Source organism: Labrus mixtus, chromosome 14 (genome assembly GCF_963584025.1).
Source record: "Labrus mixtus chromosome 14, fLabMix1.1, whole genome shotgun sequence".
Taxonomy (NCBI): domain Eukaryota; kingdom Metazoa; phylum Chordata; class Actinopteri; order Labriformes; family Labridae; genus Labrus; species Labrus mixtus.
In genome coordinates, this window is record NC_083625.1 from 5,092,271 (window position 1) to 5,111,653 (window position 19,383).

Sequence of the window (19,383 nt, forward strand, 5' to 3'; positions counted from 1 at the left end):
CCATCTCAAGGAGGATCAGAAGAAATGGACAGCATGTGAGTTAAATATGAGTGTCACAGCAAAGGGTCTGAATACTTATGACCATGTGATATTTCAGTTTTTCTTTTTTAATAAATTTGCAAAAACTTCTACATTTCTGTTTTTTTTTCTGTCAAGATGGGGTGCTGAGTGTACATTAATGAGAAATAAAATGAACTTTTTTGATTTTAGCAAATGGCTGCAATGAAACAAAGAGTGAAAAATGTAAAGGGGTCTGAATACTTTCCGTACCCACTGTATATTCAGATCGTCCTCAGGACAGCTGCAGGACTCCTGTGACAACACTAACTGAATCCATCTGAGCTGGACGAGAAGAAAAGGGAAAACAAACCAGGAAGTATTTTGTGTAAACCATGAAAACTCAAATAAACATCAGTCTGGGAGATCCAACCAAGTAAAATTTAATGTTTTTACAGAGTCGTGAAGACGACAGAAAACAGGAGGGAGAAACTAATAAAGAGACACAACACTCCATGGCAGCACATTTAGTCAGTAACATGACTCCAGCTTTTGGCTTTCACTGGAGATTTTTGAAATGTGTTTTGTTGATCCGCTTTTTCTTTTTTGCTTATGTTACAAAATAAAAGAAACTGGGAAAAAATAAAATTCAGAAACTTAAGTTGAACATCCTGTCCAGAAAACTGTAATGACGACTCTTCATCCCCACAAAGAGCAAATACAGTTCAGTATGCCTGCACTGTTCTTTTCAGCCCTGCAGGGGGCAGTCTACACATGTCATGCATCTTTAAAAGCCCCGGCCTGACTGCAAATCCAACATCTACCAGCATTTCCTGTAACATTTTGAAAATGTAATCTAAACGTTAACGTGTCTCTAAAGGGACACAAGCATTAGAACATTGTTTACAAGCATGAGGCAGTAATGTGATGTTAACCCCCCCCCCCCCCCCCCCCCCTCCCCTGTCCCATCCCGTCCCCTGTTTCACATGCACAAGCTACATATATACTACATGTTGAACACCTTCAAAGCCACAATAAACATTCATTCATATACACGCTTCAGAAAGAACACAGGTAGAGATATCACAGGCTGTTTGTCATCGTTCTGGAAACTGTCGATTAAACCAGTTAAAGTTTGTTTCATAAAAATTTACAATATAAATATGAAAAATCAAATCATACCATGTTTATACATCTTAACAAGTTGAAATAATTGGTTGGCAGAGTCTCACAAACTCAATTCTCAAACGGATAAGAACATTTGTTTGTAAACTCAGTGGTGCAAGAATAAATGTTTGGGAGAATTTTAGTTTGTAAGCAAACCCTTTACTTAATTTGTAAGATATTAAACATGATACAAAATTTAATTATGTATTTTTTTCCAACAAAAAAAAATAGGTCTAATATTCCTCTAAGGTAGTTTCTGTGTTACTAGAGGCCAATCATTCAATTCACTAATAATCAACAGGTTACGTCTCAGAGCCAAAAAGTTAAGGCTTAAAAATTAACTTCTGAAGGGTTACAAAAATTCATCCTGGTAATTTCATCATGAGATCCCAAAGCCCTGCCTGCTAAAAAGTAAAACAGTATAAGCTCAGAAAAACAAACCCAAATGCTGCCGACAGACGACGCTTGAGGACCGACGCTCGCTGGGGAATGTTCAACTAAACGTGAGGAGTGCTCGAAGGAGTGAGGCGGATCTTTAATAAACCTCATGACATCAGTTGTTTTTGACCCATATGATTCTACTTAAAAAAACTCACCAGAGAGGCTTGAGTGTTGCTGATTGTTTCCTGCACGTTATTTTGAGATAACAACTTGAATATTTTGTCATTTTCTGTGCGAGGGAAACAGTTTAATCTAGCGCCCGACCGGATTTTTGGGGCCGATATCGATACTGATATTGGGAGAGAAAAAAATCCCATACCGATATCTTTCTGAGATCTCTGTGTAGAGAAAGATAGACACACTTATTATTGCGTTGATTGCTTAAAGGCAGTTATCAAACCCTTGTGGAAAAGATACATAATGAAGACAAGATGATCGCTAAACTGGAAAGTAACTGCACATGAACGTGCGTCACATGTCAACAGGGCCGATACCGATGTTGAATATTAATTTAATAAGAGAAAGCTTTTGTAGCCTTAAGAAAATTACATAATCAAGTTGTGATCCAAAGAAAACGTACTAAAAAAAAAGGACCAGCATCCTCAGCTCATCTGAACTTCTGAAGTTAACAGTACACAAAGCGAGTTGTTGACCCATCCTGAAATGTTCTTTTATACAAAACATTTTTTTTTCCAAAAACACATCAAAATGAAACACAAAGTGACACACTTTCTACAAAATAAAACTAATTTCAGATAAAACAGGAGAAGAAAAAAAAAAAAAAAAAGCAGACAACATGAGACAATACTTCTGTGGTATATTGTTACAGTAAAGTCAAAAGCTACTATGATCGGTGCAAGCTGAGCATTACATCATTAACGGGGAAATCTACTCGTTGTGCAAAAACATGTGACATCAAACTAATGAGAGTGACCGACGTGGAGGGTCGACATGAAGGCAACAGAAAAGAAGACAAAGTTAAGCATGCAGTTGAAAGATACAGTAAGGCAAGTGAACGTCTCGGCTGGCTACCCTGCCTGAAAGATGCACACACAAAAAAACAAACAGAGATGAACACAGACGTCCATCACTGCGAGTGTTAAATCGGTTAATGAGCTTTTGGTGTTTTGGCAGTTTTTCATCTGCGTATTCAGTCACACCCTGACTCAGAGAAGGCTTTGTTCGGAGGATCTCATAAAAAGGGGTTTCAAGGGATTTCACGGAGCCATCCTCCCTTGTAAACCTGAAACTACGATAAAAAGTAAAAAGATATGGTATTCTAACTATATGATAATGAATGATCAACATGAGCAGCTTTGTGCACTTTGAGGAGATTTCGACAGGTCTTTGCTGGAGTGTCTCAGGAGTTTCCTTTTGAAACTTTTTATATTCACGTCTTTCCCTACTTTGTTTTTTTTTGAGGCTATACAACAAGTAACTTGAAAGTGAACTTCTTTAAAACTGAAGCTCTCTCTTCTTTTTTTTCCTCTTCACTTTCCTTCCTCCCACAGTAACATAGATGCCAACTATCATGCACAGTTTGTCCCGATAACCTAAACATTCAAAAGTTCATACACCCCTTCAAATTGTGAAACGACATGCCACAGGGTAGAAAACACAAAAAAAAAAGGGAAACAATCCAAATCATCAACTAGAGAGCTAACATAGCTTATAATCAGTCTAAGGCAAAAGAAAAAAAAAAACAAAGAAAGAAAAAGTAGTGGATAGGTGAATTTAGGAGCTTTCTGACAACATACTGTGTAGGCTATCACTTTGTGGACCGAAGTCCTGTAGTCCATGTAGGCCAGCCTGTCTGGTTAGGAACCCTCTCTGTACTCCCGTATGGCCCGGTTCCTGGGTTAGGATTCTATGAGGATGACAGGCGTTAGACTCTGAAGCTCTCTCCTTTCCCGTCGATGTGGCGTAGACGCAGGTAGACGTCTGTGCCGATGCCCTGCATTGACTGTACGGACAGAGAGCCGCCCAGGTACTCGGCGTACGCCCGGGATGTGGGCAAACCGAAACCGAACCTGCAGAGAACACAACACGGTTTGAGATGAGCAGAAATCAAGTTATTCATTTTATTTATGAAATTAATTGAATGATTACAGCAATCTATCAGCAAAAATGTAAATAAAAGGAAATATGGTCAAATCAGCACAATAGCTAAATTGCATCGGTAGTCCTAAGTAAAACATTTAAAGGTCACATATTATGCAAAATGCTGACACTCTAATATGTATCCCTAGTCTGTCTACAAACCCCCCAATTATGAGAAAAGTCCATCCTCTCCGTCTTTTCCCTGCTCCACTTTTCAGAAAATGTGTGCTCAAACAGGCCGTTTGGAGATTTTCCCTTTATGACATCACAAAGGGCAGTAGCCCCTCCCCCAGGTGGGTGACACTCCCACAGCTAGGTGTTTGTTCTGAACCTCTGAGTCTGCCTTCTCACTGTAAACAATAGGGCATGGTGCAAGAAAGCCCGAGTCACCCAAGCTCTTCCAGAGAGGGGGCGTGGTCAAACACAGCTCATTTACATATTTAAAGCTACAGACACAGAAACAGTCTGTTCTGAGCAGGGCTGAAATAGAGGGGTTTATAGGCATGATCAAATACAGGATCAGAGTGGATTTAGAACAAGAAGCTTCACACACATGTTTTGAGGAGCTCTGAGACTTATTTAAACTGGTTGAAGAAAAGGAGAATATGTGACTTTTAACCATATTTTACAATTCAAAAGTCTTACCCGTGCATGGGGCTGGACTGGTTTCCACTGTTGGTAATGTTGTTGAAGAGGTTGCTCATGCGGGGGTCCTGTGCGCTCTCCTCAGCCGTGCTGTAGTGATAGTCCATCACCTTGTCTATAATATTGTGAGGGATGCCGCCACCACGGTCTGAAATCCTTCAAAGGTAAAACAAGAATATCTTTGAAAGCTCACACTAAACAGAACTTCTTTAATGTCCTTTAATGTCCTCCTAAAATACTCTCCAGCTAGTTAAAATCCCATTAAGTGAAATGTTATGATTGCAACATTTTTATGTTTTCAGAAGATAAGATCATCTTAATTGGTGTGTTACAACAGGTTGCAGCAGGTTTAAAGACAACACAGCCGTATCCTCCGATTGTACATCCTCAACCTGTTTCAAACAGACTTTCAGCCACTCACCTAATGACAAAATCAATGTCGTTATTTGCAATGGTGACGATCACATCGGGCACATTGTAGGGGGTGTCCAGATGGCTTTCCATGGTGGCCCTGAAGGGACAAAGAGAAGGATGTAATGGGGATTAAATGGAGAATGTACACATTGTGCTCTCATACAGAAAAGGCTTTTGTGCAGCCAGCAGCCACAGATAGACACAGATCACTTACACCCATTACACCAACGTTTCTAACAGAGTTAATATTTTACTAATGAACACTCCTGGACAGACAAACACTCAACGATCGAGTCCTTCTTCCAAAGATGTGAGTGAGGGAAACCATGAGATGAAACATGTGAAGCCAAGACACTGGTCAGTTTTTTTTCTTTGCATGCTCTTTAATGTTAAGATGTAAAAAAAAAGGATGAACAGGTTATTAGACTTTATAAGAAGGATATTTGGACCTACTTTAAATTTCAAAAGAGAACTCACTTAAATTGAACATCCTTCTGTCTTACTGTACTGGGTCTCATTTATTCAACAGTGTGCAGAATCCTTATAACAAGTGCACATACAACTAATCTGAATTATTTTGTGCACACACCATTTCTGTGTTTTGGGCACATGTACACTTTTAGTATGGATTCTACACACTGTAGTATAAATGAGACCCTTCTTCTTTGTACATCCACCAACATTATTATGTTATTGTGTTTTTTATCATGTGTACACAGACTTTAACAACCAGTGTTTATCTTTAAGTGTTTACGCAATTGACAAACAGAAGGATTCACCTCTTCCACATTCAGACCTTCACCGAACAACGCCTCGATTTAAAGCCTTCACCCTCGTTTGTTTAGCAACTTGACAAAGAAGTCTCAAACGGACAGTCCTCGCTGAGTGTATTTTCTTTTACAGGATGGCATGTTGGCACATCACAGGCGTTCAGGGGCTCTCAGAGGAACTGAAAAGAAGAAGTGCTGTCCTACTTTCAGACTCTCTGACTCATCTCCACGATCGTATTAACAGTTCTACACGAAAGTGGCTGCCTAATAAGGATTATTATTGTATCATTTGTATCTCATACCGTCTGTGTTACATTTTAAAACAATAGATGATACAATAAGGGAAGCTTGCACTCTGTCATTTGTGTTTCTTTTCATAAAACCATACATTTAGGTAAGAAGATCATTAAATAAGACTTTTTAATTGATGGAAACATTGACTTTACTTGTTTTTTCTGTCACTAATTTCTTCTCGACACGTGATGGATAAACTTCTAAACTTCTGACCTCTAACACACGTTTTTAATGAACAAATAAAAAGCAAAAAGCTAATTTAAACAGACCCACATTATTCAATTCCAAGTTTGTAAAACAGATATCGATCCTGCTGAGCTCTGTAAAGTGATAAATAAATAAAGAAACTTGGATTGATTGCTGATTTTCTGTTCTGGATGTGAAGTCTTGAGTCATCAGGAAGAGCTGGTCGAGCTGAAGGTGACTAAACACCTGCACGTGCTCTGTACCAGGTACGAGTGATAAGGTTACCTCATGGCGTTCTTGAGCAGCTCGGGCAGGATGTAATCCAGAGGCAGAGGGATGAAGGGGAAACGAGCTGCTACGTGTCCGTTGATCCTCACCCTGGGCGAGTTACCGTACTGGTGTTCACACAGACGCCTGTTGAACATCAAGAACAGGCGTGGAGCATTTACAGCAGCGGGTCAATATGTGAATGTGTTACTAAAATGAGTGACGCTGATCTATCCATTAACTTATTAAAAGGCTCAAAGAATAAAAGCAGAGGCACTGAGTATATCAACACGATGTTGGAACTCTCTCCATAAATGTTTTTTTTTTTAGATAAAGAGGTTAGAACAGTATTGATACCTCATATCTCATTCACAGCTCTAGGAAGCAGAGAAAATTGTGTTTATCAGCTGAACTTTGACCTCTCTGTCAACAGAGCGCTCAAACAGGAGCTGAAAGTCACTTCAAGGTGTTAAACAAACACAGATATGTGATAAAACACTCACCTCGCAAAGTCCACCCACTTCTCGATGATTTTTTTAGGAGACAGACGTCTGCATATCATCCCGACAAAGTCAGGCTGAAACAAGAGCAGAAGTAATCATTTTAGACGCTTATTTTTAAATCGCTCTTAAGGTTACGGTGCTGTCAAACATGCACAAAACTCATAAAACTCAGTTTGAGCTTCATGTTTTAACACAAACAGCCCAATGTTTTCACTCTGACTTCATGCAGAATTTTTCCGGCCAGTCCCCCTGGTAAATTTTCCACATGAAGTCAGGCCAAGTTGATGTTAAAACGCAGCAGGAAATATTCAGGCAAACACAAGCAAGAGGAAGAGGGTGACGACTTTTATATCCTTCGACTGGCGCACGACCACAGACTGTGTGTGGCATCAGGTGTGATCTCTGTGCGTTTTAATCAAACTATTGTGAATGTGTCGAACTAGACATAGCATTGACATTAAGGCAAAAATGTATCCTCAAAGCGCCAGACTCTGTTGCCACCTCTGCGTCATTATTATTACCATCATTAACCGCTTCATTAGAACCCCCCCCATCCCACAGGGTTAGCCTCCCGCCTGAATTGTCTATACATTTTCAGAAGTGGATGTGTAAAAAACGGGTTTAGTGCGTCTGTAATTCATCATTCATGTTTCTCTGCGGCGTGGACTGCATGCTCTGGAGCAGGGATGGGAAACTTTGGTCACAGGAAGGGCCACATTCATTTCATTCTGACTGCCAGAGGGCCAAATTGTAGAATACAAAAACGATTACAGTCAATTATGTCTCAAATTTAACTCAACATGTAAAAGTGATCAAATATTATTATTATTATTATTATTTGTCATGTTTCCAATTAACTGATATGTAAAAATTGACCTGAGGGCCACTTTGAGGGTTGATGGGGGCCGCATGTGGTCCACCCCTGCTCTGGAGTCTCTTCTTTAGTTCATTTACACAGTTTCAAATTCAATACTATCTAAACTACCAAAACAAACACAGCAACTTATTATAAGCTTCTTGAAGGTTTACTGTAGTCCTAGACTAATTCACTATTTCTGTTTGTTTAACTAATATTTACTCAAAATGAAGAACTGCCTAAAAGTTAGTAAAATTATTTTAGTGTTTTGTATCAACACTTATATTTGTGTCCTGTTACAGATATTATCATCTTGAGCAGGAAGTTAAGGGCTTGAGGGCGGAGCGATGCAGACCAGGTGGGGAAAAAGGAAACAGAGGCAGACCCACCCAATGTGAGCAGCCTGGGAGTGAAAACAAACAATCCTAACTTTAGGTTCAACGTGTATCTTACTGTGCGCAAACAAAACAAGCCTTTGAAACTGGAGACGTACATTGTCTTCGTGGAGGGCGAGGTGGTGCGTGGCCAACATGCGGATCCCCAGACGAGAGCACAGCGTCGTATCCAGGAAGCTTCGGAGGATCGTCTCATCCTGCAGTGGTGGGGCATAAAAAAAATGTCTCCTGCTCTACAGCACAAAACTTTCTCACCAGCAGCAACAAAAAAAAAAAACAGCTGATAAAAACATTCAAATGAAGCCCCATGAAACTATAAACAAGTAACTGAAATATCCATAACACCAACTGTTAGAACATCAGGTTCACAGGTTTCAGCATAATCAAAGGTTTAAGACACATTTAATGCTTTTAAAGACTTTAAATTAGACTCTAATGGGATCTCTCCAACAGCTAAATGGCTTGCAATTACCTAAGAAGAAAATGCTCTATACAATGGCCTTTGTTGCAGAGGGCTTGTTCTGCAGCTAAGTTTGGAGCTGTGAGGGTTGAGGAGGTGCAGCTCTTACCTGGGCGTGTCTGCGGCACTCCCTGAAGCCCTGGGCCAGCATGGTGACCACGTCTTTGTGGTCATCCAGTAGCTGCTGCACCAGCTTACAGAAGCGAGCCTCCTCATCCTGATCCTTGATCTGTAAACAAATGGAGGAATAGTAAAAGTAAGTAAACATAACATCTGATAGCGTGGAGTCTGTTTGTTTTCTCTACCACTCTCTACCAGTCAATCCACCCTGCATGTGTTGCAGGACTTCAAACTGTAAACACAAGCGCAGTTTTGGCGGGTTCAAGGAGGTATAATCAAAAAAGCATGAATGTATTTTTTAATATGATCTATTTTTGAATCAGAATCAATCATTTGTTGCAATACCTTGCCATTTGAAACGTTAAGTTGTGTAACCCATGTACTGGTTTTTCTCAATTATTAAATGAATAGGATGAGCTGGCTGTGGTGAGTTTCAGGTGCGGTAACAACACAGGACCCAGCTGTGGCACTGCCAACATTTTTTGGCCCAGGAGGAGTACCAAACTTAGCCGTTAGAACCGGTTTTCCTCTTGTAAGAAAAGTATAAGAACGGATCAAGATGCACAAAAAACTCCAGTGCTAACTGAGAGTTAGAGAGGTCGTTTTTAAAGAAAAAAATTCCTACTCATTCAGAAAAGCACCGTGTTTGCAAGAGAGTGCACTCTCTACAGGCCCTGGCTGCTCCGCTGCAGGACTGCTCGGATTGGGAGACCTAACCACTGCTTATACCCCATCGTCGATTCCCTCTTGCCAGGTCATTTATGGACTTTGTCAGACCAGATACACCGCTGATCAGCTGTCTGGTGTTTGCGACAATAGCCCGAATGTTGCACCTGAGCACCCGTGCTACAGAGTACACAGCTCTCACCTCCTGCTCAATCGATGGAAAAACATCTTCAAGAAATGGAGAGAAGAAAAAAAGAGACCCTGTTTATTTTGTCGAGGTTTTTATTATGAGCCATTTTTTCCCTTTCTTATATATCCTTCCATCTTCTCTTAATTTCATCTGTTGTTTCTCTTGTTTTGCCAACAGCATGGACGTTATTATACTCTGTTATATCCTGATACTGGGACACAGTCTTAAAAAAGACAATGGGCGTTTTACTTTCTCTCCAGGTGGCCGCTTTGTGCTGTGAACGCTCTCTCCTCATTGATAACAAAAGACGCTGGCGCTCAGAAAAAAAACGCTAGGTGGACACGGGGCCTAAGAGCCACTTTCTAGATCAAACTGATTCATGCCAACATTTCATAATGATCAGCTTTCATAACCTGCCTAAAAGGTCATACCCTGCAGATTTGCATGTTAGAACACCGGGCCATGTTGACACAATCACCGTGTTGCCAAGAAGTCAACAGAGGCAGAGAAGAGTTCAATCAGCAAAAAGTGGTCCTTTGAAGTGGATTAAATCCTTCATTATAAAACTCATATTACACACATGTTCTTACCTGAATGACATGGTTATTATACAACTTAATTCTGAATATTCATTAGGTGTATATCAAAGCAATTTACAATAAATTATTCCGTCTTCTATTTCCATGAATACTGAAGTTAAGAAGGCAACTTTAAATTAACTCCAGACCAGAAAAGGAGAAAAAAGGTATTCAACATAATTTCAACACCTTATTTCATGCAAAAGCTATGAGAGCTTCCAACACTGAAATATACAGCTGTTTGGTTTGACTAATAACAAAAGTTATTTTTTTTTATTTTTTTTTGGGGTGGGGTGGGGGGGGGGGGGGGGTCTAATGACTCACAGGGTGTGTCCTGCAATAGAATGTAAATACTGGAGTGCAGCTGTGGTTAGCTAGCTGTATATTTCAGAAACTCATTAAACACATTATTTGGGAATGTGTAGACCGTAAGAATCATTTAACATACAGAAACTGAAAATATCAGGTCACATGTTGTCAAACAAGAGTTTTGAATTTTTTCCCCCTGGATTTTTTTTTTCTTTTTAAACAACGAAAATCGCTTTATGAGCAACCTTTATCATCAGTGCCAATCATCATAATCCTATTCAACTCAGATGTTATCTGGAGACAGTGTGCAAACAGAGCAGGTCTAGACTGTACTCTTTGTTATAGTACATAATCAGTTAGGGCTTTATTTCAATACATCTTTATAAAAAATGTATTAATTTAGAAAACAAAAAGGAGTCAGCCTTAAATTTAGATGAATACAAAACAGGTTCAACAACTGAGCTGCAACATGCATGTCAGTCAAATGTGGGCACTTCCTGTTTATGGTCGCAACTCGCAAGTAATGATACTCCCTGTGCGAGGAACAACTTGAACGTGTGACCCCGTGTTCTTTTCAGTGGTTTTCCTGAGTGTGTGTGTGCATGCATGTGCACGTGTGTGTGTGTGTGTGTGTGTGTGTGAAACTCACCGGGGGAAAATCGCTGAGCATGTGGTAGGCTCTGATGTACAACTCGTGCTGTAAGACAGAACAAGAGAGATGGAGGCTGTTGTTAGGCTGATTCTCTTTGATCATCAACACTTACATAAAACATGTTTGCCCCCCCCCCCTTCCCCCTCCCCCGTCTCGACTGAGCCTCAGACCACAGGTGGTTTATATTTCAGGTGCCTATAGACGACAAAGTCTTTATGTTACCATAACGTTGAACTCCCTTCCAAAAACAATACGCCTTCTTCCTCCATACGTTTAGGTTTTAATGACTGGAAACTCAAAACCCTGCGTCCAGACATTGTTTTCTTTTTCACACGAGAGTTAGGAGTAAAGCCACCCTGACCCACATTAGCGCTGGTGGCATACAAAGGAGGTGCACATTATGCAATCGGCCCAGAGGAACAAGAAAGGAAGGAATCTGGGTGAAAGTTCGCCGGCAATGAGACATGCAGAGGCGCCGAATGTGATCTGAAGGGAAAAGTAGAGACTCCCCTCCCTGCATGGATCCCAAGAACCAGGACGAAAGAAGAAGAGCTGTGTCTGTACAGTCTCTGATATAATGTAACAGCACATACCTGCCATATAGATTTTGACACCTTATGCTTATAGACATCTGTGTGCGAGTCTTGTGCAACCACCTCGGTACAAGATGAGTTTAAAGGAATTTTGTTTGTCCAAAACGGCAACTCGAAAACAATGTGTCTTTCCAGAGTGCGTGTCAGTTTGGATGTTCCCCCAGATGAATGGTTTTCATTAGGAGTTATTCCTGTGACACAGCCCGTGTGAAAGAGTTCAATGTTGGCTGTATGACAAGTTTACTCAGGAAGTATAATCGGTTATTAATCTGAGCCAATGGGGTGAGATATACAAAAAAAAAAAAAAAAGCTGTTGCATAAATTTCTGTTAAATCATTTGAATGTGTGGCATGAGAACAAAATGTTCAGCAGGGATCTTGTACTGTGAACAAGTCACCGCTCATCTCGTGCACGGACTAAAGGTTGTCAAAATGTTCCACACTTTTCAAACTTATCGATTCCTCGTGTTTTCAAACGAAAAAATCTGCGTTGTTTGAGTGTTCGACAGCAACAAGAGGAACCACAGCTTTAGAAGAAGTACAGATCTTCAGTCATGTTTTAAACCCCAAAGCTTGGGCGAGCGAGAGAGAGAGAGAGAGAAGCTGTGGTCCATTTAAACTCAAAAATTGGTTTCCCTCGATTATGACTGATAGTTGAGATTGAATATAACAAAATGGGTTTATATACTTTTTCTGGAGCAACTGAATTCACTGTCTGAATTGCAGAAATACACCAACAACATTTTCAGTACCAAAACGTTGCCGGTGTATTTGATTAACTCAGACAGTGTGCAGGAGTTTGCATACAATTTTTGGTCATCAAAAACAATAAATGACCCAACTTTGGGCGCAGAGGCTTCCTACTTTTGTCGCCATGGTATTAAATCAGATGTTGATATTGTTTGATTGTCATTGGTATCATATCAAAGATTAAAATTCGGGTATTGTGACTGTGGTGGAATATTCAGTACCCGTGTATTTATATTTAAATGTACAGACATCATTGTGTTTATTCACTGTTCTCTGATGTCAGTCTGATCGAGCTCAGCTGTGACTGGAGAAGCAATGACAAACGTGTCAAGGATTTACCTGAATGTTATTTGGTAGACTAAGTGCCCGCTCCAAATTGGCCTAGACATCACATCCTAGTTTGGCTGGGTCAATATGACCCTGGCATCAATAAAGTATTTTCTAAATATGCAGGGCCTTAGGGAGAGTTTGGGAGAATTGGCACAGCCTCAGACGTGTCCTGTTACTCCATCTCTGCTCGGGAGTGTTCTTGTATAAACTTCTTCAACTTAAGCCAAATGAGTCTCCTGAATCTTTCTTCTGTGAAGTCAAGTTCTTAGTAATTTCCTCAACAGTGACAACCGTAGTATAGACATTAGGTTAATCTCTAAAGGGTGTGTAGAAAAAAAGTGAAGACAAGAGGTTTAAAATGTATTTTTCATCATAAGAGAAAACCAAACCCTTCAAAAAAAGTTTTTAAACAGACTGAGCTACAAACGTATCCTGCTCCAGTGGGAATAAGAGCGTGGATTGACATTAATGGGTCATGTCACGCTGACCTACATACTGAATACTATAGGTTACGTAAGCTGCCAAAGCACATGCTATTCTGTATTATATAAGCTGAGCAGGAATTTCTGGCAGCGGTTCAACAACATCTGAGGTGCAAGGAACAGAGAGGGGGGAAAAGTGTGAAGTTATAGGCTTACAGGGTTTCGTGAAAACACATTGGTCTGACTCCAAATGAGTTATGTCGACTTTTCCAGGAGTTTTTAGCTGATTCATCTAAAATAGTTTACTTTTACATGTGAAGCATACAAATACAATAAGAGCTTTAAAAGTTGGGAGCCAATTGACAGGACTTAAGAATAAGTTTACATGTTGAGATCCATTTAATTAATGAAGAATAACTTTTTCAGATGTACTTTGAATGATAATAATTGTAGAGATGGAAGTACATTGTTCCAAAGAGATTACCTCAGTATTTTAAAGAATACAGTTTAAGGGAAGCAGGATGGAGAAATGTACACACTGTCCTGTAAAATAGGAGATATTTCTATTCTAGTGTTGTTTTGCTGCTGTTCTCTGGATTTTTAACAGGCAACAATAAAACACAGTTCAACCCCCGGCCAGCTGCCAGCGACCCCCTTCCCACACAACATCCTCCTTTGACCAAAGCAGCAAACCTCCAGTGTTGAAAAACAAAGCCAATGCAGGACTGCAAAGAAATTGCAGTTCTTTGAGGGTCCGCAGGGGGGCTGGGACAAAAAGACCCGGAAAATCCCAACACCCCACATTAACATGTCAGGTTTCACAGCAAACAGAAATTAACTTGTTTACAACCAGGTACAAAAAAAAACCATTTTGGTCTTAATAGTAAATGTGTTTATTGGCACACACTGTGAGTGGGAAATATTTCCGAGTTATGCATATTTAGAGGCGTGGCAGATCTGACTGCGAGCAGCTGCATTATAGCGGTTTGTCAGGAGGCTTTCTCAGTACCAGCTCATTGTCTGCAGCCAGGTTGACGGAAAGTTTGATAGTGTCGGCATGTCCAATATGACAACCACCTGGATGACGTCACTCAGGCTACGTCCATTTACAGTCTATGCTGGAACCACATCGTAGCTTCACATGAAGAACATCATTGGCAAAAACAGTGCTCGAAGTGCATCATTAACCTTTGAAGGTGATCCTTCTTCAAGACTTTTTTTTTTGCTTAAGAAACGTTGTACACAGGTGTTCATTATTAAGATTTGTGTTTTCACATTAATCAGTAAAATGTATCTATACAGCTGTTAACTCTGTGTCTTATCTAGCCAACCAGAATCAAGTATCTGTAAACTCTTGTGAAGAGTCTGTGTGCCCTCCCTGTCCTTCCTTTGTCCTTGTTAACTTGTTACAGAAACTACATTAAGTAAAATTCTGCTAATCTATTGCGTTTAATAAAAACCACTTCTTGATCATGGCAGCATGCTTCTTTCCGTTTAAACATTTTGGTGTTTAAAATGTCACACAGGGTCAAGGTGACATTATGGACAGGAGAGGATCGAACCAGCCAGGCAGCGATTACAGGTCAACCTGCTCTACCTTCTGAACCGTTACAAACCCCCATTCTCATTGGGAACAATAGAGACAAAGTGGTAACAACTCCCTTTGTGAACTGAAGACATCGCTCCCCTTACTGTAATTCATTCAGAGTTCAGCCACGTTTCTCCTGTGCTGTGGCCCAGTTGTCACTTTCTTATTATAGAATCTATTGCAGGACCAACGCCCCCGTCTTTGACACATCATGTATAACTCCACACTGTGTCAGGAGCAGTACTGTGTGTGTGTGTGTGCGTGTGTGTGTGTGTGTGTGCATGCATGTGTGTCTTGAGAATTGTGTTCTTACCACTTGCAGAATGGTCGGGTTGCAACCAATGATGAAGGGCAAACTACGGAAGCCCTTGATGCGGTGGGCGATTCTTACAGGCAGCTCCTTGTGTAGGTACTTGGCACTGCTCTGATGACACACACACACACACACACACACAGATAATAGTACAAATAGGGTGAGTGAAGATTCACAGAGGCTGTAGCTTCTCATTAAACAAACACTGTGCAGCTCTCTCGGTGTGGCTGAAACATTTACCAAGATGTGGTGTCCATCCGGAGACTTCCCAGAATACAGCAGGGTTGCTAAGGTCAGTCGCACTGAGGCCTGGAGAGATATTAACATGTCCAGTCACATACACATTCACAGTGAGAACAACAGGTCGCCTGACACTGAAGACTTATTCATGAACATCGAATACAAAAGAAACAGGTGTCAAATATTTTCTCACTTGCATTCATTAAAAAAAGTACAGGGCTTTGTATAGTGTTGTAAACTCGTGCTGAAAAACAAAATCTAAACCCTGTTACCAGAGAAATACTTGTTTTCTTAACTCTTCACACAAAAGTACATTTCACTATAAAAAATATTGTTAATTTCAAATAAATCTGCCAGTTTCCGTTCCATTTAGAGATGCACCGATACACTTTTTTCTGTTCCGATCCAATGCCGATACTGATTTTATAAAATCATAATAAATATTGTCATTAAAGTTGTTGGTATAATCGTGTAAGGCTACATGAAGCTGCAGTAAACCCGGCATTACATCGCATGTTGCTGGCTTCACATACAAACAGGAAGTGTAACTTTTGTCCTTTTTAATCATACGGGAGCTGATCCGTCTCGCCTTAACGTCTTGATGGAGTCGATTTGTGGGCACTTTTTACAGTTCAGTCTGAACGTCTTCAAAGCGAGAACGCGAGAGTTGAGAATGTTTAAACTCCCCAACAATCTTTCCTGATCGGTGATGTGGATAGTGACCGTCAGTCTGAAATCCGAATTATGAATTACGTCAACATTGGACAATATATTGATATTACATCAGATTTGTCACGTATCTAATTCCGACAATCAAAAGATAACAACATGTGACCGAATATATTTTAAATTATTTTATTTCCAATGATTGATATCAGCCAATGTATCATTCTGAGATATTTCAGGTATTACTTTTAAAGTAGCGTTAAAGCTGACCAGCTGACCTTTGTCCAAACATCTGGTGGTCAATCAGTATGCAGCGACAGGATACAAAGGAAGTGATTAGATCAGAGACTATGTCATGTCTCCCTTTGTTTAATTTGATCCCGAGGCACTGGCAGCCCCATTTACAAGGTTTGCATGCAGGTAGAACACATTGAGATTCATCCTCGTGTCAATACCAGATGTCGCTTTTTTTTTTTTTTTTTTAAGCCTAACTTGCACGACTAAATCAAACAGCTCATCGTTTTAAACGCTGTGTTTACTCTGCTCAGAGCAGGGTTTTGCTCAAGTGCTGAGCGGAGAGGTTTTCTTCTCTGCAGAGCTGGAATGCAGAAGAAATCTAGAGAAAAAGGTCAACATGACATTTTAGAGTCATTCTCCCAGGTTAATTGGCGCTTATATCGGGGTCACTACAATGTCCTTCTTTCCTTTGCATTCCCAGAAATCACCGTGTGACCCTGCTCCCCCATGCAGAACATTTGCAACGCCTGCACCAGACTAACGTGTGACTGTAAGTCACAAGACAAAAACACCACAACCCACTATAATCAGCCAGGAGATCAGCGGCTACGTGCAGTTACACGCGGTGGTTCCTCCATCTGCCTTGTACTGAGTACTGGTACTGATCCATTGTATGCAACAACTACTTAGCTCATTAATCACACGGTGTAAATGCAGCAACACATTTCTTATGTTGCTTTTGTTCTGCTGGGGTTAAAAGATGACCACTACCACTTATATGACAAACAGGAATAAAATATATGTGGAGTAACAGAAAATAAAAAGTTATACCAAGAATGGAAGTAAACCATTTTGCATTTATTCTAGATTACATAAACATTGCTACGTGTTTATTTTGCTCTTTATCAGGAGGTGGAAACATGTGGAAAATCCAGCTATAGTCACCACAGCTTGAATTGATGATACATTTATGTGTGTTTGATGTCGTCCCACTCTCCCTCAATTTTAATTTTGTTCTCTCCTGATTGATTTTAAACTAATTTTCCTTCACTGTACTGAACTGCCTCTCCATACCTGCCTGTTGACTCCATATTACTCCTGTTATTTGCATTTTTACAATTTTGCCCTCTCTGTTGATCTCTGTTCTGTATTTGCTTTGTCTGTCACAGCACTTTGTAAACATTTGTTTTTGAAGGTGCTATATAAATATAGCTATTATTATTATTATTATTATTTAAAACAGCAACGAAGCTGAGTTAACATTAAGTGGGTCAAATCACAAACATATCATTCCCTCTGTTTGGTAAATTGTTGGTTTGATTTATTTTTTTTAAGATTTGCTTTTTTTTTTTTTTCCCCATATTCAATAGAGTTTTCGACGTCCTTCCTTTGTATAAACATATTTCTAGTTCAAACTTTAATGTGGTTAAATCGTCCAAGCAGGAGAAATTCGTGTTTTACTGCATGTCCTTGAACGCAGCACCAGCCTCGCTCCCAGCTAGCCGTACTGTAAACCCAGAGCTAGCTTAACGCCCTCGTTGCTATAGTAGTAGTTCTGCTATTTCAGACGCCGGCATGAAATCATTTTTACCTTTTCTGCGGAAACGTCGATAGCCGACTGGTTGTAAAACGACGTGACAGTCTTTGACCGCTCTCTGGCCATCTCTGAAAACCCCTGCAGCGACGACGTGGACCGAAATCTGTGGCTCCCCGGACTTGACATCGGCGGCAGTGTTTTGGTTAAGGGGGACCGCAGGAGGCTGCCGAGCCTCGGCCTGGCCACGCCGGTAGCCCCGCTCAGCATCTCCGCCGCTATACTCGCCAGTCCCGGACGCATTTCGAGACGAGCTCTGGGCTGACCTGTTCCCCGTACCGAATCTGAATTGAAGGGGTTGCTACGAGGCCATTGGGGTCGCTTCGTAATGGGCACAAAGGCACGTATCTGAGTACAGTGGCGAGAGGGTACCGAGAGGGCTTTGTGCGGATTGGCCAGTGGTGGAGAGCGCAGCAGTGACGACATGAGCGCTGAACCAATCACAGGGTAAGGGGCGGGGTCAAACCGCATCAACAACCCCCCCCCCCCTCCCCCCACACACACACACACACACACACACACACACACACACACCACTGTACCTACTGTCAAGGGAAGAGCAGGACCGAAGATAAACAACAGTTCTGAGTATTTGAGTCGCTCAAGGTGACAAGAAGCAGCATATTTAAAGATGTTATTGGTACACGTGAATATTTAAATAACGTGTGTTTTCCTTCAGGCCTTTTTATCGCTCTGTTTAAGTCCCCACCTAGAAGTAACTTGTGTTCACTTTCTGTTTGCAATCTTTGCTCTTTGCTATCTTATCTTATCTTATCTTCCCCACAATGGGGAAATTTACATTGTTACAGCAGCAAAAAGCAAAGATTGCAAACAGAAAGTGAACACAGTACAACTTAAATTAAAAACAAAAAGAAAAAATTAAGGATGTACAAAAAAATAGATACTAAAAAATAGATTTAAAAAAAAAAATAGATCAGCTATTGACAAAAGTGTAGTCCGTAATATCCCGTGTAACACAGACATGCACATAAAGTGTAACATGTTATTGCACAAAGTGAATGGTTAAGCATAATATAACATTAATATAACATTATTATTGCACAATGTCAGAGTGAATTGTCCGGTTGTGTGTGTGTGTGTGTGTGTGTGTGTGTTTACAACCTACAACTACAACCTCTGACTTTATTGGTCCATCTTTTTGACAGGTAGATTTGGTTTAGTTTATTGTTTATTGGTCAGGGACTACTTACAAAATATAATTTAATCTAAATTGATGAGAGGAGATGCATCGCACCAGATTTAGCTGATTAGCTAGATTCCATCTGCAGTCCCTGGGCAGGTATACACACAAACGATACAAAATAAATTACACAATTAATCAGATGATAAAACCAGATAACATCATTCCCTAACCTAAAACCTACCATCCTCCAAATCCACAAAGAGCATACTGCCATATGTACCCACACAAACACACCCACACACATGCACGCACACACTCAAATATTGTCTTCAATGTGTAGTAAGAAATCATGAAAAAGAGAAAGGATACCAGAACAAGTTTTAGTGAAGATTAACGCACACATGATTGTTTTTTTCAGGATCTAATTTCTCACTTCACAGGAAAAACAATTCTAAATGTGTGCAGATTTTCAAATCTGTGGGGAGCTAGTTAAGTTA

The 19,383-nt window shown here is 40.4% G+C and overlaps 1 protein-coding gene across 1 annotated transcript; it reads right to left on the minus strand.

Annotated features, from left to right (window-relative positions):
• Positions 1 to 424: 424 nt before the first annotated feature.
• Positions 425 to 18,194, minus strand: bckdk (branched chain ketoacid dehydrogenase kinase). The gene is made up of 11 exons (XM_061056423.1): positions 17,740 to 18,194; positions 15,246 to 15,314; positions 15,006 to 15,116; positions 11,008 to 11,055; positions 8,605 to 8,724; positions 8,134 to 8,232; positions 6,785 to 6,858; positions 6,300 to 6,428; positions 4,772 to 4,861; positions 4,351 to 4,506; positions 425 to 3,635 (listed from the first exon to the last, which is right to left on the minus strand). The coding sequence occupies exons 1-11, from the start codon at positions 18,166 to 18,168 to the stop codon at positions 3,491 to 3,493; spliced, it is 1,470 nt and encodes a 489-aa protein (XP_060912406.1). The 5' UTR covers positions 18,169 to 18,194; the 3' UTR covers positions 425 to 3,490.
• Between the last annotated feature and the right edge of the window lie 1,189 nt (positions 18,195 to 19,383).